The 26251-nt window shown below is 43.7% G+C and overlaps 4 protein-coding genes across 11 annotated transcripts in view; 2 read left to right on the forward strand and 2 right to left on the reverse strand.

Annotated features, from left to right (window-relative positions):
* Positions 1-2078, forward strand: part of PCB (Pyruvate carboxylase) — a 58326-nt gene extending 56248 nt beyond the window's left edge. For all 3 annotated transcript variants that reach the window (XM_050180205.3, XM_050180206.3, XM_055071707.2), the window contains one exon: positions 338-2078. In XM_050180205.3, the coding sequence (XP_050036162.1) occupies positions 338-595 (258 nt within the window). In that variant the 3' untranslated portion in view covers positions 596-2078. The remainder of the gene's footprint in view (positions 1-337) is intronic.
* Positions 1995-7123, reverse strand: Ced-12 (engulfment and cell motility Ced-12). The gene is made up of 2 exons (XM_050180211.3): positions 6430-7123; positions 1995-5861 (listed from the first exon to the last, which is right to left on the reverse strand). The coding sequence occupies exons 1-2, from the start codon at positions 6991-6993 to the stop codon at positions 4230-4232; spliced, it is 2196 nt and encodes a 731-aa protein (XP_050036168.1). The 5' UTR covers positions 6994-7123; the 3' UTR covers positions 1995-4229.
* A 93-nt stretch (positions 7124-7216) lies between these two features.
* LOC126533023 (uncharacterized) overlaps positions 7217-26251 on the forward strand; it is a 46346-nt gene continuing 27311 nt past the window's right edge. For 2 of the 6 annotated variants that reach the window (XM_055071704.2, XM_050180208.3), the window contains exons 1-2: positions 24148-24424; positions 25841-25965. In XM_055071704.2, the coding sequence (XP_054927679.1) occupies positions 24247-24424; positions 25841-25965 (303 nt within the window). In that variant the 5' untranslated portion in view covers positions 24148-24246. Of the gene's footprint in view, positions 7283-19724; positions 19828-23380; positions 23483-23656; positions 24061-24147; positions 24425-24510; positions 25069-25840; positions 25966-26251 lie in introns of those variants that run through there. The other 4 variants (XM_072289402.1, XM_050180209.2, XM_055071705.2 and 1 more) reach the window with 4 other exon arrangements.
* Positions 9745-22328, reverse strand: LOC126533028 (uncharacterized). Its single transcript, XM_050180213.3, has 9 exons — positions 22159-22328; positions 21655-21732; positions 20904-21059; positions 19854-19982; positions 17882-17999; positions 16278-16393; positions 14233-14276; positions 14011-14058; positions 9745-12308 (listed from the first exon to the last, which is right to left on the reverse strand). The coding sequence occupies exons 2-9, from the start codon at positions 21728-21730 to the stop codon at positions 12249-12251; spliced, it is 747 nt and encodes a 248-aa protein (XP_050036170.1). The 5' UTR covers positions 21731-21732; positions 22159-22328; the 3' UTR covers positions 9745-12248.

Consider the following 26251-nt stretch of genomic DNA (forward strand, 5'->3'; position numbering starts at 1 on the left):
CCGTAGTTGGGGAGTCTGAATTAATTTTGACCACATGGGGTCCTTTAATGTGTGCCCAATGAACATACACAGGTGTTTTTGCATTTTGCCCCCGTTGAAATGCCACAGCCGGGATTTCATCCCGTGCCCTTGGGCTAAGCAATGCAACACCAAAGCCACTACGCTACCACGGCGTGTTTCCTACAGAATACTCCAGCCACCATGGCAGGTGCTTCAATAAAAAGTCTCGAACTTGGTGGTTTCTGAAAGGCAACTGTAAAGTGTGATAATTTCAAGTTAAACATTCTGATTATTGTCTGTAGATCTACTCATTGCGCCCTCTTTCACGGTATCACAGGACATTGTGGCACAGCCCAAGGCGGACAAAGACGTCAAGGGCAGTGTGGGCGCCCCCATGCCGGGCACTGTGGTAGACATCAAGGTCAAAGAAGGCCAGGAGATCAACAAGGGTGACGCCCTGGTTGTGCTGAGCGCTATGAAAATGGAGATGGTGGTGCAGGCGCCCGTGGCTGGCAAGGTGAAGAAGATCTACATCACCAAGGACATGAAACTCCAAGGAGATGACCTCCTGCTTGAGATCGAGGAGGCCTCATGATCTCTTTCGGCAGGTCACGTGGAAAGAAGCCCTTTTGTTTCTCATGGCCCACGTCTTTACTTTGAGCGACTTTAATGAGGAATTATTTATCCAAGCCAACATTCCGATTGGCTAGGCACTCGTCAAGAAGGTTACACGTGATTGATGGCTGGGTACAGCTTCTGGGGGAGAACCAAACCGACATTTCAAGCCGTTGGTACCCTTCCATCATTGTTCATTCATGCCATGTTAATTTCTGCTTTCCTTCTACCCCTATGGACGGGATACCGGTGATGAAGGCATGCGTTTCCGGAGTGACACTTTTTCACAGCTTGGCTTCGACTAGCAGCTTTTTAGGGCATTGAACAGGTGCGCTGTCACATATCAACCAAAGCACACTAGTCGTCTGAAGCAAGGCAGATGCTCACTGTGCACAATCAACGCAAAGCAGAGCTAGCTTTCAAGTCCTCTTGGCCTGTCCTTAGGTTAGTTTAACATGTTTACTCACAATTCATAGGAGCTTGTTTTTAACCTTTTGTTGTTGTCCATTGAGCTTACCTTCCGAGCGCATGCACACTTGCGCAGCAACCTCTTGTTTTTATTTTGGTGTTTGCCTGCCACTAGGAAAGTGATGTCAGAAAATGTTCAACTAGTTGACGAATGTCCCTTTCTTAATTTAGTGTTTGCCAGATATCATAACACTTGGCTACATGAAGGTGTACACCAGAGCCTGCTATGCTTTAGCCTATAAGCCACTCTTGTGATATCAGACTCGCTTACCACCTGTATCAACAGAAATACTATTTCCTGTAGGCATTATATGTGTGTATATAGCCTTACAATGTCTGCCTTTTGCAAGTATCTGATGATTGTTAGGCAGCACCGACATTATTGGCAATTTGTACCACTTTTTATAGTATGCAGTTAGCTTTTCCTTTTTTTTTTTCATTTTATGTGCCCACTAAACAACACCCATTTATTCATTCATTTTATGTTCAGTTTTCAAGAGACCTGAAAGTATTTTTGCAGGTTCTTCATTTCAGTCTGTTTTGGAGATGTTTTGTTGTCGAGGGCCCTTTACAGTTAGACAAGTACTTTGAACATTCTGAAAAATCTAATGTCCTTAATGTAAGCTAGGGCATCGCAGTGTACTTTATTTTTTAGTTTTTTGCTCATATTTGTGTGTATGTGTGTGTGTGAATGCTGTACAAGCATCACTTCAGCACATATTTCTCCAAAATTTCCCCAAGAACTTAATTCAACAGCCTTAGCCCTGCCTCAGTGATTTATTTGTGGGACAGTACAGCATAAGAGCACAGTATTTCGATGTGCTCGTGTTTGATAGTCAGGAATGCGTGATAATGTGGTCTTTCAGAGAGTCTTCCAAGAAGGTACATGGAGAGGTGGCTATACACGTGTCTATTTTTCATAAGTCTTTATTTTGATTGGTCTTCATGTGCTCTTGCTGTATATAATCACAATAAATAAACGTCCAAACACATTGCGTGCTGTGCTCTCAATAAAAAGTGAAATTGTCATTTGGTGCCAAGTACACACAGGTGAAAAGTTCTGTTCCACGATTACACTTCATACAGACAGCATGACAGTAGAGTGCTGCACAAATTATTCACACAGTATGGAAATGGGTTCAACTTTACAAGTACAATTAAAGCAAAGGACGGTAAAACTGCTGAAGCAGGCACAAACGTATTGCAATGCAATCTACAACCTTGCGCATAAGTTTTTTTAAGGAAACATAAGAAGACTAGTGTATGTAGACTCAAGCATTCATTTGTAAAACATAACACAATGCCAAGCATGGATAAATGCAGTCTGTGTGTTCTTGCGACCTGCGCAGGCATTGGGTTGACACTATTGATTGTGTCAAAAATACTATGGCTCAGACATCAACATTTTCAACAGCAAGCATTGGTACCCTTGCAATTTGCTTTGCAAAGCAGTGTTACCGAGACTATAGGGATGTTTGCAACAGCCAACTTTCCGACAAATGTACAGTTGGGTACAAAAGCTCACAGGACAAGGGTTCCACGACAAAAGTGGGCTTCTGCATGGCACTTGTAGTTTAATGGAATTGGCAAAAACTACTGCAGAGTGAAACATTGAATTCGATGCTATGTGCTGAGCCTTCACGGGAATGTTTTTTATTGCATATATCGTGGCCCATAAGTTTTTGTGGCCAAACGTAGAGTATGGTCGAGATTTAAAAGGAACACCTAGGCCATAATAGAGTGGGCGTACAAGCAACAGTTCAACTTTATCAGGAAGAAAAGAACAGCGATACTATGTGTCGCACTACATGCTCGGGCTGTGTGTCCACTCTTGGAACACGCAAGCATGTGGCTGGAGTCTGTCTGCAGAGCACCAGTGCAGCAGCAAAGAGAACTCTGCTTTCAGTGTCGAGTCGCTGTTGCAGGCAAGGGAGCCTAGTAGTGCTTGTATACTGTACGTAACAGGCTAGCTGTTCCACCCCCTTCAGACCAACTAACCGCACCGGTGGTGCCATCAACCATTTACGTCAGGTAAAAACAGTTAGGCCCCTCTCGTTATCCCCAGCAGGTAACAAAAGGCAGCTGAATACTTCTCTCCCAAGGAAGAACAGCTTGCTGGTGTTAATGCAGTTCCTTTGACTTGGGGTGTGGGAATCTGCCAATCACCTAAAACCTGGGCTGGCATAACATACAACTATTCAAATATGCTTTTATTCCAAAGCAGCCATTAGCCCTTCATGATAGGTATATGTTGAAATATATTTTTTACCATAATTTAAGTATAGTTTTTAAACCAATAAGGTTGGTGTCCGGATCTCTTCCTTTTAAGTGTGGACCCATGAAATACAGATGGGACGACTCAAATACGAGCGCCAGTAAATGAAAATTTCAGTTAAAATTAGGTGGAGTAAGTGTCATGTAACTTGGGGTCTCTGCAACAAAATGTCCCATAGATACTTGTCCACAAAACTACAAAAAGTTTTCATAACTGTTCTCAGAAATTTCATAAGTTCACAATAATACAAAAGCACTAATACTAACGCTTTTTCCACAGCACTTTACAACAAAGATGCTTTGTACATAAATAAATGGAAGACAATTGGGGGGTATGACAGTGAAGCATATGTTTAAGGATGCCTTGGAAAGAATATAAAATGAAAGCTAAATGTCCATGCTAATTTGTAAGTAACATGCAAGAAAAAAGTAGTTCCAAGCCTTCTGTTTACAAAATTACTGATTATCACTATGTCCACAAAGAACAAGTACCTGCTAAATGCTCTGAAACAGCTTTCCACAACATAGACGTAAAATACTGTTCAACTGAGCTCATGCTCTTTGTCCGTATTTTTACATACATGTCACTGAAATATTACTCTAGAATCATGCGATGGAATGTTAAAACAGCTCGTTATGTGGAGACCTAGTGCGACGAATTGCACATTTAGAATGGTGCCAACAAGCAAAATGAAAAAATCTGCGATGAGGCCAGGCAGGAGATCGGAGATGAGAAGATTAGAATGAATGAGCTAAAAATGAAGAGAGAAAGCGAAAGCACTCGGTGAAAGGGGCAAGCACATGAAATCTTCAGCACGGTTCATTTGAAAGTGACTGTACACAGGGTCGGACACTTATCACCGTCTGATATACTACTTGAACTCGTAGCAGAAGTCAAAATTAGGCGGTTCCTTAGGAATTGGAGGAGGGCTCTCCGGGATGTCCACACCTTCCGTGTCCATGAGCCTCAGTTTGATCTCCATACTAAGCAGAGTTTCTAAGTCATTTTTTGTTTCCTTGCTGACCATCTTCTTGCCCAACAAGGCATTGATGCCATCTGTCCAGTAGTCAAAGATCTTTTCATTTGATGCTACAAAGTTGAGTGGTTCCTGGTTCGAGTCTGGTATGAGAGAAAATGCCAGCGAAGCTGTTGACTTTGCCTTGCGGGTGTCTTTCATGTACGGACACTCACGGCCAGTTGCCAGACTTCTGATCTCAATCACAGGCAGCTTGTGCGGCAGCTCTTCGAGGCTGGGCATTGCATTTTCCTCGCAATCGCCGTAGTGGAAGACTTTCTGGCTCGGTGACAATCTGCAGTACCAGAACTTGTCCTTGATTCTGTGACCCTTTGCTGAGTACTTGGTGAACAGTGTGCCTTCACAGAGGAACTGCAGCCTCTGCTGCTGGATGAGGTCCATTATCTCTGGCGTGACCTGTTCTCGTAGTTCGATAATGGGCTTGGCTTGGCTCTCCCACTCCTCCCTCGTAGACTGTTCCTGCTGCCACAGGTTCATGATCTCCGAGTAGGTCAGTGTTGCAAGCTTACTGCGGAACTTGTCGAGACTCATGAGAGGCGGCTCTGTGGCCAGGGCACGGCTGATCTGTTCCTGGACCACACTAAAGACCTTGATGAAGTCTTCTGTCGTTGCCCTCATCTCTTTCCAAGTCTTGTTTAAGAGCATGATGCCAATGCAAAAGAACTCTTCAAATGGATGGTCGTGTGTAAAAAACATTGGGTAGTAAGTCTTTCCTTGCTCTGTAGGGGGCTCACCAACCTTGAGGATTTCAGCCAGAAGCCGTGTCAGTCGAATGCTGCTGCGGCCAAAAGGGCACTCATGCTCATCAGCCCTGCACGAGTTCTCGAGAACAAACTTGGTGTAACTTTCTGTGTGATTTCTGGCAAAGTAGACCATGTTGTCCAATGCCAATATTCCAGGTGGTTCACTAAAGTCCTCAATAGGGTTGGTATGGTTTTGGAAACCCAACTTCTTGTAGTCTTTTGCATAGCCGCCACCTTTCCGGCCGCCACTTGTAGTGCTACAAGTACCATCAGCTTCAACATCAAATGCAATGCGTCGTAGTTCAAGGATTCGTTCACGGGCCTCAGCATCATTTGGGTCAACACCAACACGCCGTTCCTCCAGCAAATTGAGCAACAGTGTTTGAAGAACATAAAGCTGATGAGCCATTTCAGTGCCAACATGCTGTTGCGAACGTTGAAGGACAGCTGTAACAATAACGTTCCGGATGTGCCGCGAAGACAGGGTCGCTGCTAGTGTCTTGCGCTTTGTGGTGCTCTCGGCCTTGAGGAAGAGTGCATTGATGAGTGCCACAGCTGACTGCTGTATTTCAACTGCCGATGATTGCATGTGCATAATAAGATTCGGTAATGTGACCTCTTGGTCTACCATGGCATAGCGACCGGTGCCGTTCAAGACCAGAGATTCCAGTATGGAGAGAGATGCCTGTAATGTCCTTGTGTCCTGAGTCGTGTTGACATTCACCTGCAGAGAGATAACACATGCTATGTTTCTTTCTTTTTCATTGCTACTGAAACTGGCAATATTGTAATGACATTGTACTTGTGAAAAAGTCACTCCTAAGATGCCAAGGGGAACTTCTTGAAAATAATGCTGTATTTTCGCAGTTAAGACGACACACACTGCAGCCTTGTTCGTTTTTTGCTTTAGTATCGTCTGCACTGTGAAAATACAGCTAGAGCTGTAGCTTTTCACTACAGCACAACATATACACGTGCACAATTCGAACGGTAGTTGGTCGACAAACACGTCCCAACCTTAGCTCGTAACGCAATAATTGCGATACATTTTTAATCGCTAACGCAGCAGTACGTTAGTTATGCTAAAGTTCGCTTCCCGCAACCTTACTAATTTTAGTTCCGGTATGACATGTAAAAACACGTGCACAGGCAAGAACGCGGTGGCGCTGCGAAAAGGTAACAAAACAAAACAAAAATGCTTCGGCTCGCGCAGTATGGCACGCGAAGCATGGCAGACAACCGTGTCTTTGGCTGAACGATAAGCGGTCAACGACGAACGGCGCGCTTAGTACCTGATTGGCGACGCGGCCGACAAACTTGGGCTCCAAGATGTCCCAGAAGACGATGCCGTGATCCATAAGTTCGACGAACGACTGCAAAGTCAGCGCCAAGTGGTCGCCCGTGTAGGTACCCGCTTCGACCATGTTGATGAGCAACTGGTGTCCCTGCTTGTTTATGAACTCGAGAGCGAACGTGTAGTCCGACGAAAGCCTCTGCAGACGCTCCAGGGCTGCCCGCATGTCATCCGGCTTGTTCGAGTGAAGTTTGTCGAGGATGTCTTGTGCCGTCTTGGCGGGGCTATGCGTCAATCGCAGGACGTAGCCGTTCTTTATGTCGTTTCGGTTCTTCTCGGTGATGTAGGAGCGAGCGTTGTCCGAGAACTGGAGCGAGTACTGTTCAGGTTCGGCCAGCGCCCAGGTGTTGCACAGGTCCTGGATGATGGCCGTGAGTGGTCGCTGCTGGTCGAACTCGATGAGCTGCGGCACTTGCTCGTCCATCTCGACGGCGATTTTGACGATGTGCGCGTCCTTGATGGCGGACATCGTGCCGGGCTTTGACTGACGGGCGCCTTTCATGGCGGGCTTGGGGTAGCGGCTGGTAGCCGCGCTTACGCAGCGCGAAAACGCGTGCTCTCTGCGCTGTTAGCTGGGCGGATGTCGGCTTGCCGCCGCCGCCGCCGCTCCCACATCGACAGCTCGGCACTTCGCTGGCGTCAACAGCGGAGATCGGAGGAGGAGGGAGGAGCGGGCAAGTAACGGATTTCGTTGGCTACGAACAATCTGTGTATGAGTACAGCAGAAACGGAACCAAAACAAGGCTTGTCGCACACCTCTTGCTTTAATGGTTGTTTCCAATATTTTCACGGTAAGTTAAGTCAGCAACGCTCAGTCGCATGTCTCACTTCATTGTCTATATGCACGGTGCACTTTCGAGTGCGTGGCCTGAGGGGAGCTGCGTCGAAGTTTGGCTTGCGAAAGTCCTGAACGAATACGCATGCTTGTACTTCGGGGAAGAAACAAATCACCGACGGTTACGGTACTCCCTAAAGCGAAAGTTGAGCGCAGCACGAGTTTTCATTTCGTGATATATTGTCTGGCGCGGACAATATCTCGTGCGGCACGTTGTAAACAGAGCGAAGTGTGGTGCTACTGTCTCTCTAATCTGGACAATGCCTCATCTGGAGATCGCGAGAGGCAGCGTGCGGGTTACGCGTGGGCACTATTCATAGCAGCCGCCGCAGACAAACCTGCCAGACAACGCGCGCTACTCTGGCGCCATCTCGTATCCATTGTGGCCGCAAAACGCTTTTCTTCTCACATGTACGACCACTGCATTGGTACGACCCATAGAGTTTCTCACATTACTCTATGGTACGACCAATGCCTACCTCCTCCTCCGCTTTCCTCCTCACGTCTTTCATCCCTCGCAGCGCTCCGCGTTCGCTCTTTCTTCCTTCGCTGTGCTCGTTCGCTCGCTCACGCCGTCACAGAAACGGGCGCTGTACGAGTTGCGCTCTATTAAAAAAAAAAAAAAAAGTCAGTTCAACATAATGCGCGACATGCTTACCCAGAATCCGTGCCCAGAACTTTACCACGTGCTCTACCAAAGCCACCTAGTGGCTTTGGCTCTACCCATAACTAAAGCCCCTCCATACCGTTTCCGCCGACCAGGTGGCGCGTGGATGGAGGGGCTTTACCCATAACAGACTCTCCTTTTCTTTCTACTCAAACTTATCTGATGGAAAATGTTTTGGTGCTGCACTAAGACGATACGAAAAAAAGAAAAAGAAAATGATCTGCTTGGAGTTTGCTGTTTAAGTTTGTGCCACGTAGGCTCTAAGAAGTAAAAACAATTCTCTTTCACTCTATACTACAACATCAATTGTACAAAACAAATGTAAATTGGCTCTGTGAATTGTGTCTTATGTGAGCACTTAATTGGAGACCGTCCTCCATATAGAGTCCACATATCAGACTATACGAGGAATGTGATATATTAATAAAGGAAAAATGGGACATCCACCCAATCATAGCAATTGCTACAAAGGAAACCCATACGGGTTCCTTTGTAGCAGTTGCTATGATTCCGGACCAGGACGAATTTTTCTTCAACAGAGAGGCTTTTCTTTCGAGGTATCCATATGGGTTTCCTTTGTAGCAATTGCTACAATTGGGTGGATGTCCCCATTTTACCTTTATTAATTGCTTCTCTTGCAGACAGAACTATTACGTCACTGTGACACATTATTCAAACATGTGCAGTGTGTTTAGTTGCAAAAACTATGAAACAATGTGGATGCACTGTCATGCTCTAAATGCTCAATTGGCTTTGCCGAAGCTAGGACAGTGTTCTTGGCTTCTGCTGCTGGAACGAGTGTAGTACGCACACACAAATTTATCAAATTGTAAATTTCAGTGAATTGATGAAGTTTACCGCGTGCAGTGTATATATCTTTCCACTTTCTTCTAGCAGTACAACTCAATTTAATGATGCACCACCTGCATCAAAAACTTAATTCAAATTAGAATGTCGTTCAAAATTTGGATGACATTGCATGCAGGATTGACTACACTGCTACCAGCATCTCACATATACATTTTGTGAAGCCACAACACCCAGCTGGGGGACCTTATTTTAGGTGCTCTTGGCCTACTTAAAGAATGTTTATTTCTTACAAGACTGTCATTATGATTGTTAAATTTTCTCGACATTTCCTGATTGAAACATTATAAAATTAATGTTTAAGTTCCCAGCTGGCAGCAGGTACATCTTTGCCATATCATATATGCATATTGGTTTTAAATGATTACTGGTCAATAAATCTGTCAAAGCTGGGCAACAATCCTGATAGGCCAGTTGAATTCAGCTAAACATCCCAGTAAATGGCAGGCTGGCATCCATCCCATGCACTTTTTGTTTGTTCTGACAGCTTTTAGAACAGTTTACTCATAATGAAATGCTCAGCAACACGATATAGTACACATACATAATAACAGGTGGAAGACTAGGGGACCTGCTGCAATGATTCAGTGGCTATGCCTTTCGTTGTGGAGCAGGAGGTCATGGGTTTGATTCCTGTGGTCACATTCCAATAGGGGAAGATTGCAAGAATGCATATATAAATTAATGTGCTACGTTGTGGGTGCATGTTAAGGAACCCCTGCTGGACAGTATAAATTAATCTGGAGGTCCCAACTACCACCCCTGTCATAGCCTAGAAGTGCTTTGCCTTGAGATGCTAAAAGGCACAATTTAATTTTGAGGACTAAAAGAGATTGGTGCTACCATATGCACCATTGCCATAGCTAAGTGACAAGTGGCATCAATTCAACAACTTGGAACAGTTTATTTTTGGACCAAACTACAATTCCTTGCAAACAATGTCTGTGACCACAAACAGTAGGAAAAAAACTGTGTGCAATCAAAGTGAATGCAAACTGACATCAATTAGCTGCACAATTTGCCACTACAGGCTCACTGACAAGGAATTAGTGGACATGTAAACTTATTATTCACGAGTGGTGCAAAAAGCATTCACACTCGGGGTACAAAAAGTGTAAATTAACGAATAAATTCTGGAGAAGGTGACACAGACAGCACTAACAAACAACAATCCTGCAGATAAAAATAAAATACTCAACACAAAAATATTAAATATAAGGTACAAGCCAAAACGAAATCTCTTACACAATGATGGTTGCTCATCATTTTGCAGATCTTGAGAGGTAGCTAGACATTGCCTCCAGCACAAGCTGTGCCTTCCAGCTCAAGTGCTCGCAAAATTACTTGAAAAAAGTTAATTGGTCTGCATTCGCAACATGACAACCTTTTGTGTAGAATAAGCATTTCATGCCAAATTCAAGAGCAAACACATGCCACATTAGCATGACCTATACTACTTTCACAGGGGCATAAGCTTCTTTTCGTCTGGAGAAAGGTTGACATTAAAACAGGCATCAGATTTATTTTTGAGAAAGGCATGACGCTGACACTATGAGAAGTTGGCTTCATTTTAACAATCGTAACATCAAAGACAGAGACATGATATTGGGCTGCAAAACAGTGTCGGTCACAGATGAGAACTTCGTCATACACAGCTTGGAAGCCAACAACCACAACATTATAGACGAACGGCACAGCACTGACAAAGTTTGGTGACCATTTGTGGTACAGTACCATCGTCAACAATGCACAGAACAACCCTGCGGCATGCTGGGAAATAATGTGTGAGGTTCACTGTGAGAAGCGCTTCATATAAAAAATACTATCCATTACTGGGCAGGCATAGAGGCTAACGCAAGCTATGTGTATGTAGCACAATACACTGCAGGGTAATACCTCAAGTAGAAATGCTAAGAGCACTCAAGTGTGGGTTATGTAGCTAAAAAATTGTGCTACATGCAATGTATACTTTCTTAATTTGCTTCTGCATTGGGTTGCTAGTTATTACAGGTGCGGCTACACTTGGCGCAGCTAGATATATTTGCATAGAAGTGTACTGTGATGACACCTGCCAAGAGGTGTTTTCAATATTCTGCTTTGTGAACAGCAGCGAGAAAAAAACACGTTCTGACACACACGCACACAAACACACACACAGACATACAATTTGTACATGGTGTAGCAAAACTAAGTTGCAATCTCTCTAGGGTGATACTAGTACCTCCATAGTTGGACTGACACTTGTATAGTAGGTCACTATAATCATCACTATTTATAGTACCTATAACAGCATCTCTCAATCACTGATAGCAACTTCTATTTGTCTGCCTGGCACTACCATCTGAAAACAGTAAGCGAAGAAACACGATTGCACAGTTTGGGTATCACAAGATCCAGCAACTTCCTGGTGTCTAGAAACCCCAAGGGTCCTACGAGATGCAAAGCTATAAAGTCAAGACTGAGAGCTGCTAAGTACAAGGTCTAAGGTAGTTGGCCATGCTTCAATTAGCATGACTATACATCATTAAGTCCCACTTGCACTTTTATCACATACATTTGCACAGATTTCTTTTGTCAAAAAGATTTGCCTGTAGAAGTAAACACTGGTAAACATAACAGCCACAGTACGACAGGCGGTCCTTTGCTGTCAATCTGGGTGCTCAACACAAGCTATTGGAAAAAAAAAATGAATCCAACAAGTGACTTAAATAAAATAAAAAATAAGAGAGGAAGAAGAAATTGTGTCATTTGCCCACTTAAATTAGTAGGCTTCATGACTTTTCGGCTCCGGAATACTTAAGTCTCATCACAGAAGTGAACACGATGCTGAACAAGAATGGGAGAACAAAAAGGAAGAGCTGCAGAAACAACTCTAGAAAGCTTGTTTAGTTCAACTTGGGTACACGGCTTTCAACAAACTACAGAAAGCTTGCGCAGTTCAACACAGGTACACAGCTTTCCATGAATAACTACCGAAAGTTTACGTAGTTCAACTTGAGTACAGAGCTTTCCGTAAAGGACTATAGAAAGCTTACGCCACTGCAGCTCATGTACACAGCCTTGCATGAAGCACATTCACATCACCGGGTTAGGAGAAGCAGTGGCAGCTAGACAGCTGTGTCCGTGCACAAAGCGTGCCTGTAACTGGCGCCTTGTTGACGGTTCAGACTTTGAGAGGATGTGGAGTCACAGCTCTCGGAGATGTGGGCGTTGCACTGGGACAAGTAGAACGACGAGTTCCATGTCAAATTTAGCTGCGGTGTTCATGCATGCCTCGGTTCTCTGATGACTTGGAGTGGCTCGACTCTGGCGTGGGAAGCATTCCACTGCAGGACTGAGATACAGGGATTGCTGGGATAGGTTCCACTGCATTTCGCCCATGACAGGTTCATGACGGCTTAGGGACCGGGGGGGACGCCGCTGCCTCTTGGTACGATGGGAGGTATTGCTGCATGTGCACATACAGAGGCATAAATTGACATTGCAAGTATATGGCACCTATATATTGTGCTCAGAAAAGATTACTTAATAAGAATAAAGGTGTTGGGAAGTACAAACATTAGTTCAGTTCGGCTGACAGCTTGGTGCGTGGTGCAACTATTTCTGCCAATAAAAGTGTCACAGAAAGCCACGAAAAATGCAACAATACACTTAGAACACTTATCTATAACTTGCCATTCTGCATACATCATAAAGTGCTACAATATTTAAAGAAATGCAAGATGGCAATTTTTCGCCTTCCTTGAAAACTCTGATGGTCTGCTCACATGTTTGCTACCGATGGCAGCACCACACATTATGAGACTATCATGTCAAAAACCACACAAAATCAGAATGTATGCTACTCTTGCAATTTTGTGGCAATCAGGTGAAAAATATTATGCTAAGAGAGAAGTGGGAGTGAACTGAGCAGAAGAAGCAAGAACTCTTGACTAGACTGATAGAGCTGGAGAACTGAATCTGTGGTACAGAATGTGAGTCTGGAAGAGCCATTCCAAAGTCTGTACTTCCCACCATTCTCATGGCAGATAAAGAACCACATCTCCAATGTTTCTTCCAGCAAATTAATCTATGTGACTCTAAGTATAAATATAATCCAGGCATTAGGCTGTGTTAGGCTGTATTAGAGGCATAAGGCTGCATCTTGTAGCCTTACACCTGAATGCACATTGCAACTGTCTCTTGTTCCTTTTTTTTTTTTTTTTTTGCACTGCTGAATGTGCCAGGTTATCTATTCAAATGGAAATTTAACATACAGTACTTTCTAAAATTCGCTTATATATTTCTGCACTTTGTCTCGCAAGTGGCACCTGACTCTTCAAGTAGCCCAACTGACGCAACAGAATTTGATATGTACAACAGGAGATCTGTAATAAATATGTTTCCCAAAAATTAGATAACCCAGTATATTGTGAATTTGTGATCATCTGCCAAAACTCAAGGTCTTGCTTCAGTAAGTTATGCAACATGTAAGCCTGTGCTATAAAAAATGTTGACGCCCTTTGGGACATATCTTGTCCACAAACTACGAAACTATAATCAGCATCAGACTTGCTTGCGTTTCATCTTTTAAAAACTGGGCACTTACCAATTTCTTGTCATGAATGCTATGACACACTGATAATGCGTATGTCACTCGGCACCTAGAAGTACTACAGAGTGTGCAGCATTAGAGAAAGGAAAGACGCGCAATTAGATGATGGTTATTGTTTGGGGACAAAATAAGCCCTAAAGGGTGCAAAGTTTTCTTAGACATGGCATGAAAAAGCTCAACCTGACATATTAAAAAGAAAAAGAAAAAAAAAATCTGCAGAAATTAAGGTGATTGTCAAAGATAGCAACACCTTCCCAGTTACCCTGCTGCATGTCTCATGTAGAGAAGATGCAGCCTAATTCCCGCCCTCCTCACCTCAATTCTCCTCCTACGTGTGTGACATCATCACCTGCAACAAAAAATTACGCAACTCCTTCTCTCCTCCTGCTCTGTGCACGCACTTCCTTCTCCACTGATTACTCTCCACCCCTTTCTTACTCGTTACCCTCTACTGCTTTAGATTGCCATCCACCAACTATGAAAACCCAAAGGAAGTAGCTAAAGAAAGTCATTGCTTTAAAAAACATCAAAACACAAGTAAGCATTGTATACTAACCACATTGAGCACCGTATCTGTATAAGATGGGGGCTTGTCTTGCTGCATCTGAAAGATATAGGTAAGGCAAGAATTTATGGTCAGAGTAAAGAGGCACAAACTGCTGTGTGGTGGCAAAACAGTATAAATAGATCACGGCATTGCTGACATGCAGAACAATTCCTGTTCACATAAGAGAACAAGGACGAGTTCAACAATGGAGTTCAACAAGAACAAACATACCTGGTAAATGTTCAATGAGACTTGGGAGTTTGAGGTGTGGATGCCTACAAGGACAAGGAAAAGTTTTAGGTTCATTTCTTTACATATCCCAACTAAAAAATATATGTGCATACTTGTGTTATGTGGCGCAGAGTACCATGAGCATAAATTGAAATACTGACAAGTCAATCAACCAGAACATGCTTCACTAGCAGTAACCAGTTATATGTAAATTCTTTGGCTCTAGCCAGTGGCATTGATTTGCAAACCAATGGTGCAGCCTGTTGTGGCTCCCTCACTAGTTGCACTGCGGCTAATATGGAGAAAGTTTTAATAGAAAGCAATGCCTTCCGAGCAAGTTAAATCAAATTTATGTTGTTAGCAAACTATTGAAGCCTCCAGTATTTTTGTGTTCTTATAGTAATGGTAACATGTCCCAAACAGCTGAAAGTGATGTTCTCAAAAAAATTAAATTATGGGGTTTTACGTGCCAAAACCACTTTCTGATTATGAGGCACGCCGTAGTGGAGGGCTCCGGAAATTTCGACCACCTGGGGTTCTTTAACGTGCACCTAAATCTAAGTACACGGGTGTTTTCACCCCCATCGAAATGCGGCCGCCGTGGCCGGGATTCGATCCCGCGACCTCGTGCTCAGCAGCCCAACACCATAGCCACTGAGCAACCACAGCGGGTAAAGTGATGTTCTCAAATGTGCTCTGCAAGCCTTGCATTAACATTAAAACCATCAAGTAAAAATTAAAAAAAAGTTCATTAATGAATCAGTATATAGTAATTATTCTATTATTAAAAACAGATAGTACTGGAAGCTTCTCCAGGTCGTTGCTAACAACATACAGTTGGTTTTATCTGCACAGAAGGCCTTGCATTGTTTTTTTTAACATGGTCCATGTTAGCAGGGATACCTCATGTATATAAAGGATCGCCAAAGCAGAATGTTCGTTCCACTATTAGCTGACGAAGCTGTGTTACTCCCAAGTGGCTTACCACAGCAACAAAGTATTCACGGAGCAACGAGTCATAGCAACAAGCCATTAAAACGAGAGAGAGATGGTGAAATGCTGAATTAAATTAAAAGCTTGGAGATGTTTGCCCGGCTGATGATCTATCACACGTTGGGTGAGAAATGTGATATATACAATGATAAGAGAAGTAATAATAAAAAAAAAGAACAGACAGCACATACACTCATGGATGTGCACACACACTATAGGTATTCATAAATACTCCATTAGTTATTTTGTTTCCAAGAGTGCTATAGAAACATTGTATAGAATGCCCTGCAGCTTCAAGCTTATCTCATGATAGAAGCACAGTGCAGCTTTCATGGCTACTGCTGATAATGCGAGGTTCTCAATAAGTGGCCCTTTTGTATTTGTTTTACAGTGAAGCTGCTAAGGGGAGTTCCAAAATGGTTTTCATGCAGCGGCAGGGAAAGCTGATGGTGAAGCGCAGCACAGTGGTCAGTAGCAAGTGTAAATCAAAGAGCAGCCAGCAGCACAGCCTGCATTGGAGCTCCAAAGTGATTGTATGACCAGGGCGTTAGTGAGAATACGCAGCCGGACTGTGTATTGTTCTGGCTTTACACTGGCTGCACAAAGAACAGCTGGCAGTGCAGCCCTACCATATTACTGGAATGTGCAGCCAGAAGCCAGAAACTGGATGCCAGCGTTAGTAGTGCCGACGCAGCATACAGGAACATTTGTCGGATATAAGGTAGACTACACAACTACTAAGCTCAACTACACTTCAAGCATTTTAAAAGGCTTGGGTATAGCAAAGAAATTGCACCAGTATAGGTAAGCCTTTACAAAGTCATGGGTAGATTTTGGGCAGTGGCAAAACGGACCCCTAGTACTTGTAAAAGCTAACTCGCTTTTATAGCTTTGCTGTCTCTGATATACGAGTTGCTCGAATTGGCATATGTCGGCAAAATATTTTTTTTTTCTTTTCTCAAGAGTGATTATGTGCAGACAAAGAGGCACCCTGCTCATGGTGAGCAGGCCTCTGCAACATTATCGCGGTGAAAAGCAGGCTTTACTCTCACCATGAATGTTGCTCGGAGCAATGTGCTGATCCACAGGAATGCCAACTGCAGCTGTCTGCTGCAGAGCTGCACGCGTAGAATCTCTCATGCAGCATGGAAAATAGAAGAACATGTTCCTGCAAAAATTAATCAGTTGCAAGAATGAACCCCAATGACTCAACTGACTGATTTATCGATGAACTTGTGGGTCTAATGTTTGATATCAACACTGGGGCTGTGAGAGACACCATAGTTTCTCATAGGGCCTCCGAGTTAATTTTGTCTCCGTATCATGACTCAGGGTTGTTTTTACCCCGGGTTTGACTACAGGTCAGGAGGGCTCCAGGTTAACTTTGACCACTTGGGGTTAAATCTAAGTACAGAAGCTGGCGCTCTTTGGCCACACTTGGCCCTTGTGCCATTAAACACCACATATCATCATCAAGTACAGAAGCATTTTTTTTTAATTTTACCTTTATCTAAATGCAGTGTGGGAGCTAGCAGTCAAACCCACAGCCTAAGCTTGTGCTCAGTGACGGAACAATCCGCTGAGCCCCCACAGTGGTTACCTAATAACTCATCCCAATGGTAAGAAAAACCTGCTAATTAAGCGTCAGTTTTACGAGTGAATGTCTTATCTGCAAACACTAGGTGATTAAGCCTGCCAACATGCGCTGCATTCACAAAGGTTGGTGAAATGAAATTCCTTTTGTATTAAAGGATTTATCAGGTAATGCCCTTAAATACCACACACATTACAACCCTTTCATGAAAGGTCATAAAAGAGAAAGCTTTAGCCCATGGCCAACTCTCATTTCACTGTTTATATACATGCAAAACACAGAAGTGCTCTCATAAGATTACAGAACCAAATGAATTTATATTTGTTACATTTCAGAAAGAAAGTCAAATTATATTGACTGTATGAAGCAACTTCTCAGTTCAGGGCTTCACAGTTTTGACAAACACTACCAAATAGCGGCAAGGTTCAAAAATGTTGAAGCACAAATATTGCAAGTCTGTAACTCTGCACCCAAAAACCCATCGCAGTTTTTCATCTTTTAGAGAACCATGAATGATGATTGGGTTTCAATGGTGCAAGGGTCAGTTCTGGCCAAAGAGCACCAAGTGAGAATCTGAAGTGTACAAATGTGATAGTACATGAATTTACAGCTTACTTTAGTTTTTACAATATTTACAAGAGATTTACGATAGTCCTTCAAAAATTTATTGGTATATTTTAAAGCGGTGTATAATAAATCAATTTTGTCTACTTTATATGTCCCAAAAAGGTGCAGGTTACAGATATCTTTTATTTTTTAATTGACCGTTATGATACTTTAGTCTGTTTTTATTTTTTAAGGAACAGATGGCCTCTACGAATATATGAGTAAGATCTCTACTCCCTACAGTCAGTAGATTTTAACTTCTTATTTTAAGTATAACAAAGCTAATAAAAATTGGTGAAAAAGCATTTCTCTGTTCCCGTGTATTTAGATAGGAGCTATAGAGGTAAATCTGCCTCTGAAAACATGTTCAAGGAAAGCATCGTGGGCACAGGTACCTATGCACTGTGCACGTGACAGTATTTGTTTGATTTGAAATCACAGAGAATTGAACCTTGCCTCTGGTTTACGAGGAACAGGAGTGCCACAACCAAAATGGCAACAATCATGAGGATAGCGAGGACGTTGAACTTGGACGTAGTATGGAAGCTCTCCCCTCCTTGCTTTTCAAATGAGGCTGCAAGAAGGAAAAGGAAAAAAAAAGAAGAAAGTTATGATAGTGAAATCTACCACTCTATGCACCATTTCATACACAGCAGTCACAATGCTGCGGAGGTTAGAACAACTTTATTTACACTACTTGCATTTGTGACCGAAAAATAGTGATACGATAGACTGAAATAGGAATATGGAATGTAATCTGCCATACCGTAGACTTCATATGTTACAGTTAATGTATATGAAGCGGGTGGGAACTTAGGAAAGATAGTACAGCGATACACTTTTGTATGACCACACTCATGGCACAGCTTCTACAGCAGACCACCTGGATTTGCAATGAAAGCATAGTACCCCACATATACTAAGCTTAAGGCAAACAAACAATACATTATTTCAGGCAACATTAACTCCTTACATTACAGTTCTAATATATCAAAAAATTTGTTGGTAAAAGAAGTCAAAGATCAAAAGCCAATTGCATAGCTTCCGTGGCATTGCCTGTCACGTGTGAAATGCAGTCATTATCATCATTAACAGCATATCCTACAGTTGAACCTCATAATAACAAAGTCAGATCTGACACGACAATACCAACGTTATATTCTATATTAGTTATAAGTATATATTCACTACACTAATATACACAAGAAAACTTTGTTTACTTCATTATATCGAGGTTTGACTGTATGTCCACACTGCAGGACGAAGGTCTCTTTTATTGATCTCCAATTAGAACCCTGTTTTGCATCAGGTGACCCCATCAAGTGTATAATAGCTGTGTCTTACCAGTACTCACCTACGGGGCAGAAACCTGGAGGCTTACGAAAAGGGTTCTGCTTAAACTGAGGATGACGCAACAAGCTATGGAAAGAAGAATGATGGGTGTAACGTTAAGGGATAGGAAAAGAGCAGATTGGGTGAGGGAACAAGCGCGAGTTAATGACATCTTAGTTGAAATCAAGAAAAAGAAATGGGCATGGGCAGGACATGTAATGAGGAGGGAAGATAACCGATGGTCATTAAGGGTTACGGACTGGATTCCAAGGGAAGGGAAGTGTAGCAGGGGGCGGCAGAAAGTTATGTGGGCGGATGAGATTAAGAAGTTTGCAGGGATGACATGGCCACAATTAGTACATGACCGGGGTTGTTGGGGAAGTATGGGAGAGGCCTTTGCCCTGCAGTGGGCGTAACCAGGCTGATGATGATGATGATGACCCCATCCTATACTTGCAAATCTCCAAAATTCGTTGCACCACCTAATTCTCTGCCATCCTCAACTTGCACTTCCGTTCCCTTAGCACCTAGTCTGTAACTATAGTTGACCACTGGTCATCTGCCTCATGCATTACATGTTCTGATGGTCAACTAGAATATCGGCTGCACCCGTTTGCTCTCTAATCCACACCATTGCCTAGCTGTCCCTTAACATTATATGCCTATCATCTTTCGTTCTACCACTTGTTGCACAGTCCTTAAGTCTTCTCAAGCTTCTTCGTTAACCTCCAAGTTTCTGCCCCATCTGTAAGCACCGAAAGAAATCAAGATATATTGTGCACTTTTTTTTTCAAGGATAGTAAGCTGCCAGTCATAACTTGGTAGTATTTGCCATATGTGTTCCAACCTTTTATTTTAATTTTCATTCTTCTGCAGTATATCTAGACAAAATATTTGCCCTCTGTGTCCTTTTAAATAACCATCACTGATTCATCAGTGTGTGAGCGATGATGCACTTTTGTTACAGACGATGAACAGAAGCTGATGGAAGACGAGGGATAAAAAAGGAAAGAAAAAGAAAACTAATTTGTGTGCTCTCATGGTGTATGCAGAAGATAAAGGCAACAAAGGTTAAGTGTCACATTTGCATACTTACTAAATTTCTCACAGTGGTCATCTGCAACGTACGTATCATCCTTGCATGTACATGTTCCATTGAGGCAGACTGCTCGCGAATAGAATGAACAGGGTTTTGCTGAGGAGCAACTGTCACCTATCACGGTCTCTGTAAGGAAGAAGCGACCTTCTTTTCAAATGGCAACATTGAGAAAGCATCAAGTGTTTCTTGTTATCACCTGTCACAATGTCACCAAGCAACACTTTGAAGGCAACACGGCTATCTTTTTAGGAAAATGGTCAATTGGGAACATATGTAGTAGTTTATTACTTCTGCAGTGCAAAGGAAAAGAAAGACTACAAGGAACACACAATGCATTTTCCAGTCATTTTTGTACCTCGATCTCTGTCTCTATCCTTTGCACTGATGGAAGTAAGTTTTTATATGTGTACAGATATTTTAGGACAGTCTTTCTTTTTGCGTGCTTGCTTTCACAACGCTCAACTTTTAACAGATTGTCTCTCTTTACTGCAAGGTGAGCTCCAGCAGCTTTATCTTTCTTAAACTATGCTCAGTGATTTCTTATCTTGATATGAGGCCTCACAAAACTGTTCTAGAATTTTTCTGAACTATGGGACTCAGTTCTCATCTTTAGTGCTCGATGAGCCTGCGATGCTTTGCGCCTACTCTTTCTCAGGTTCCTTTTCTTTAAATACGAGGTATTCTTTGCCTGTGGCGCACTAAAAGTGCTCGAAATTTATACTTACGAAATTCAGTCTTTGGCTCTTGTAGTATATAATATAGCCCATCCTTACTGATAAAATATTAACCAGGCTCGAGCAGACAGCATCAAAATCCATGGCGTCACGGCAAGCTCGTGTGAGAACTTAAGGTGGCGGAGCCACGTGTCTCTTGTTCATGCATCTTTTCTGGCTAATGAAAGCTTCATGCATGGTAATAGTGGCTTTTTAGGTATTGTGGAAGGGCAATTTGCTAACCCACCCAACTAAACTTTCTCTTTAGCATCCATTTAAGATTAGTTTTTAAGTCTGTATATTCATCACCAACAACAGAGTCTCTAAAACTCACCAGGCTTGCATTCAACCCAGCCGTCTACAATGGCAGGTTTGTATCCTTCTCGACACACGCATCGACGATCCACACAAATCACATGTCTGCCAATATGGTCATAGCAGTGCCAATCATTCCGGCAACGCTGTCCAAGTTCATCCACCCTTACCGTACCTGAAATGAGGTGCACTTGCCGTGAAATATCCCATGCATGTACATATGCAATTAACAGATGGGGCATCCTTTCACAGCTAGTATATGCCGTAAGCGTGCGAGCTTCTCAAACATGAATTAAAGTGCTACTGTACAACAAGGCGCACAAATAATTGCACGGTTATGGCACATACTTTAGTCCCAATTATGCGAATATAGCCTGGGAAATTCTGACTGTTTAACCGCTATCAAGGCTGTGATCGAAAAAAAAATATATATATATATATATATATATATATATATATATATATATATATATATATATATATATACCTAAAGAAACTACGACAGTAAATGCGATCCAAAATATAAATAACCAACGCCTCAGTATTCTAATTTCACAAGTTACGACACAGATTAACATGTTATACATATACGACATATGCCTGCCGCTCATAAGCGAGCTATATGTCACATAAAATAAACAACAACAGCTTAATTGCATATACGATATGGCTCGTACATGATCGCGGTAAAATATAATTCACGTTGTTCAGCTCGTAAACAATATATTGCTGCTGAGGCGGTAGGCTGATGCCGCCCTAGATACACTCACCTTCCAACTGCAAGGGAGCATCCGCGCTAGCTATCGAGATGAAGCCAGCGGCGACGCCCACAATCACAAGGGCCATGACTGGAAAACAAAACATACGGCGCGTGCGTTACGAGTTGGTGCATCCAGAACAAAACACTCAGCAGTGTACTACGGAGTGGCAAGACACGAAGTTCGACACGTTGCGGCTGTTATTGCGTAGTTTGTTCGCAATACCGCCAAGGCCGCGCTCGCAGGAAAGCGATCGACGACGTCTCTAGCAAACATCACGATCTACGCGAGTCTCGGCGAACTGGGAAAGAGCGCGCGCGGCATGTCCCAAGGCTTTAGAGTGCTAAATATCAGCTTCATCTTCCGTGCCGCCAGCCCGGTGAAATTATAACATGATTATAATCCACGCCGTTCGATTTTCATAAGCCGGTCTAAAGTCGAGAAGTCCGCGCATCGTCGCACTTTCGGAAGCGGGTCAGCGAATTTAATGGTGCACGTATCAAACATTTCACTCACCGTGGCTCGAGCGATAGCAGGTAGCTGGCTGTATGGAGATGGAGGAGTGCGATTACCGGTGAAGAAGGAAATGTGTTAGGATAGTTGCCATTTGTTGGCAAACGGCATAGCAACCTGCAGCCGAGGAGGAACTGCTGCAGGGATTACCACGCCGATGAGTGGAGTTGCTAGGCTCATGACGATTTAGTCGACGTCACGTATTTGATGACGACAGCGGATGACGTACTTTCCGCTTCGCTCAGCGGGCGGTGCGGTAGCAGACGACGGAAACGCCAACAACAAGGTAGTATATTTTCGTATTTGTGTTTTATTTCATTACGCGGTAATTATCGCGCACCTCGCCCCTTCCGCTCACGTAGAGGTCGTTATTGGAGGGGCCCGTTCGTTGCCAGCTTTTTCTATCGGACGTTTTTTTTTTTCAAGCTTCGCGGCTACGTATTGACTTTGAGGACGAGAGAAAACGTTCAGCGCGCTACCAAAGCGCGGGTCATTTAGGATGCGCCTCATCCCAGGTCGAGCGTAGCATATGCCACTTTGCTCTCCTCTCCCGTTGCCTAGCGGTGTGCATTCAGTCACGCATCTTTGATCCCCGAGGAAGTAAGCTTTGTTCCAGGCGGCTGGGCGCGCCGACCCGTTTGAACAAGGAGACGTATACTTAATGTAGCATAGATAGCTGCACTGTATATTTGTTTTCTGATAATTATGCTGTGAGTCACAGCTAGATTATTCAATGTAGCAGCCTATACGTCACCATCAACATAAATCAATTGCCGTCTTTATTATGTTAGAAAATATATAAATATGATATACATATCGCATATCAATACAAAAAGATTCCCGTTGGCCTACAGACAAAACATGGCTGTCGAAGAGATAAAAGAAAAGCTTAGAAACAGAAAGTTAGGAAAATGACTTAATTAAACTTAGCTGTTGTATCCTTTTTTAATTTCTTAGTTCGATCAGGAATATACTTTAGGTGCTTGCATGTACTGTAAACTATACTACAGCGAGGTTAATATTGTGCGAGCGCCACACTAAACAAATGCGAGATATATGTACGACAACGAAGGTTATACGGAGTAAATCGCGGTATTGGCGCGGGCAACTCGCGCCTTGCCATATAATGCATGTGAGAGTGTACACCTACCCGACGTCCCACGTGTCGCGCATACGTCGTCATCGTGAACTCGTACTACACGTACCTTGCCCACGCGCCGTCACGGCTCAACCGCCGTCCAGAACGAACGAGCCGCCGACAAGTAGCTTTCGTGCCGTCCCTCAAAAATGGTCAAGTTTTTCGCAAAGTTCCATCTTCCCAGCTTCCGTAAGTTTTGGCAGCGCTTGGTTTTGGTTTCATTTCGAGCAGACGACAAAAAACGCGCGAGCGCGGCTTCCCCCACACCGCAACTCGTCCCGTCAACTTTTCGCGTCGCTTCGCTGCACAACGCCGCGGATTTGTAATTTTGTTTTGGGTTTGATTTCGCGCCGGTAGTACGCTACAAGGATCGCTGCATATGTAATGTCTCCCGTTCGCCGTTTCTTCAAGCCCTGCGAAATAAGAAACGAGTTTCGTCCTTCGTTTCGCGTTGCGGCCCAGATGTCTTTTCCGGCGCTATTTCTTTTTGTGCTTTGTCGGTGGTCAGAGCGACGTTCCGTCAGCGTTATCAATGGGATCAGCCGGCAGTGAACAGTGCATGATAAGAGAAGAATAGAATCGAGCTAAAGGATTCGCCTGCATCTCTACACATTCGCGGCCACGGTGATCACGGCTTTCTGGGTCGAGGGTGTGTTCGGATAACCGGAACAACTGCTGTACGCTCGCTAGCAGAAGAGATGTGTCGGATTCTGCTTGAAATGTGACAAAACGAGGACTAAATCGCTGCATCCTTTCAGCTCTATGAGGTGCGTACCATTCAAGACTGTCTGCCATGCTGTTCGCGCACGATTTTGCATTTGGTCATGAACGAGGCGCGAGTAGACTGGGCACGAAAACGCGCTGTGCAGTCGCTTTCACTTTAGGCCTAAGGTTGACGCGGAGGCTACAGTTTTGCTCGCGCGTGTCTTACGTTTCCTTTTTTTTTCTCTCGCATGCTTCATGTCCGCACTCAAGAGTGCCCGCTCAACCTTCGACCGAAGCGTATGCTGAATAACTTTCTCAACTCCAGAACTTGCGAAAAAGTTCCGTCGCGCGCATTTCTTCGCTGTGGCGTCAGCTGTTATTTTGAGCATCTGCCGGGGTCTATCTCACTGAGTCACGGCCACGGGTGTGAGCTTTTTCTCTTTTCTTTTTCGGTGCAGTCTCGCCGAGGCGACTCGTATATCCCGCTGCGCGATTGTTTCAGCCACTTGTTTCCAATAGCACGCAAGATGTCTCGGTTGGGTCAAGTTCACACCGCGACTGCCGTGCCGGTCGAGCCTGCTGGTCGAGCTCCTTGGAAGGACGTCGCGGGAAAGGCGCCGAAATTCCATTTCGTGCTGTTCTTGAGCGAAAAAAAAAAAATGTTGACTGCATTTTGTGTGTATAGCGAAAATACCGCGCGTTATTTTCATTTTGCTTATAATTTTCATTCAGAAAAGCCAACAGCGAACAACTGTCCAAGTGTTCATGTTTTGACACTTCACAGAGTGCGATTTTTCGCTCGGGCCTTGCAACGGTCACAGTTGTCGTGATAAAGAGCCTTCGCGATAGCCGCAACGTCCGTTTCTTTTATCCGGAGTCGCTTATTTGCTATGGATATAACTGCCTTGCACCAGCTTTCGGTGGCACGTTGCCGGGCGCAGTGCCATGTTTTTCCGAAGTGGCCGCGGTGTAGCTGTTGTATCGGACGGTATGGCACACACCGCGTCTGCGAAGAAGCGAGAGAATGGCTTCTTGAAGGCGCAGCCTAACCGGGGCTGTTCCTGCTGAGGGTCTGTCACAAGCTACGTTTGTTTTTGTTGCGGTTGGCCGTTTTCTGTTGATTCGTGGTTCGCGGCATATCCGCGAGCGCGCACCTATTTTGGGACCGCCGCCCCTTCTCTGCATGCCTTGACATTCGCTCCCCTCGTGCCCGCTTCGAAAGCGCTCGTCACGGAACCGTTTCACCTTCGTCGTTCCTCACAATTAACTGTTAATCGTGCGTATAATCGTGCTAATGGTACCCGTGAATTTTTGTTCTTTTTCGGGTCGCTACAGCTACAGTTTGTGACGCCTGCGGTAGGAGCTTCCCAGTCCAACTAGCCCAAGCCACAACCCTAGCAAGCTTTATATTCAGTCGGCTGTTTGCTATGAATTAAAATAGCAGTTGTTACGATATACCTCTCACGCCCACGCATATTTGCATATTGACCTAGCATCCATTTAAACATAAGCTTCGTATACGTTATAATCCCTGTCAAATGTGTATTTATTTACATGATATAAAACGCACTCTATCAATTAATAGCCCAATGCAAGTTAATTTAGCACAGCTCAAGTTCTGCTACTCGTCATATTTCATAGCATACTTCAATTTTGCTGTTCCCATGTATTGATCACGCTGTCAAAGACTTTATTGAAGGCTGAAAATGTCTGTGACAACGCTATTGTGTTTCAGTTTCAGGCGAAGCCAAATCTCTGGCATGCATCACTGACACTTAATTTATAACCCTTATTTTCTTCATCTACTGAAGGCAATGCACCTTCTCTTGCTGTTCAATGCAGGGAGTCTGGGAATGGATCACAGGTCAGACTCGAAATGGGTCCTGACCTCCAAAGATGGCACAGTCCATCCACTACCTGCAGGGATGATATTCATTGGGCGTCAGGAATGTGACATCATAGTTGATGTAAGTTGCCACCGTTGCATACAAATGACAGAATGTACCATTACTGGCGTTGGCAAAACGTAAAGGTTTACACCTTCGTGCATCAGATAAGGATGGAAAGCTGTGTGAACTGAAAGGTTGATAAAGTTGTGCAGGTACTTTGCAAATACACAAATATGTGGAAACTGTTTTTGCTCCTTTCTGTTCCAATTAACCTCTGCACAACACCAACAGTGAGCTTGTACAGATAGCTGTGCTGACTTCAACCATGTTGCTATACTGTCAGATGCAATAAATTCTGTAACAT

This window comes from Dermacentor andersoni, chromosome 7, assembly GCF_023375885.2.
Source record: "Dermacentor andersoni chromosome 7, qqDerAnde1_hic_scaffold, whole genome shotgun sequence".
Lineage (NCBI taxonomy): Eukaryota > Metazoa > Arthropoda > Arachnida > Ixodida > Ixodidae > Dermacentor > Dermacentor andersoni.

Excerpts from the sequence above, each read along its gene's own strand:
- LOC126533028 (XM_050180213.3), bottom strand. The coding sequence starts at position 21,730 with ATGGCCCTTGTGATTGTGGGCGTCGCCGCTGGCTTCATCTCGATAGCT. Across the intron at positions 21,060-21,654 it reads TGCTCCCTTGCAGTTGGAAG|GTACGGTAAGGGTGGATGAA; the intron begins GTGAGTGTATCT and ends ACCTCATTTCAG. Across the intron at positions 19,983-20,903 it reads CTGGGTTGAATGCAAGCCTG|AGACCGTGATAGGTGACAGT; the intron begins GTGAGTTTTAGA and ends TCTTCCTTACAG.
- Ced-12 (XM_050180211.3), bottom strand. The coding sequence starts at position 6,993 with ATGAAAGGCGCCCGTCAGTCAAAGCCCGGCACGATGTCCGCCATCAAG. Across the intron at positions 5,862-6,429 it reads TCGGCCGCGTCGCCAATCAG|GTGAATGTCAACACGACTCA; the intron begins GTACTAAGCGCG and ends ATCTCTCTGCAG.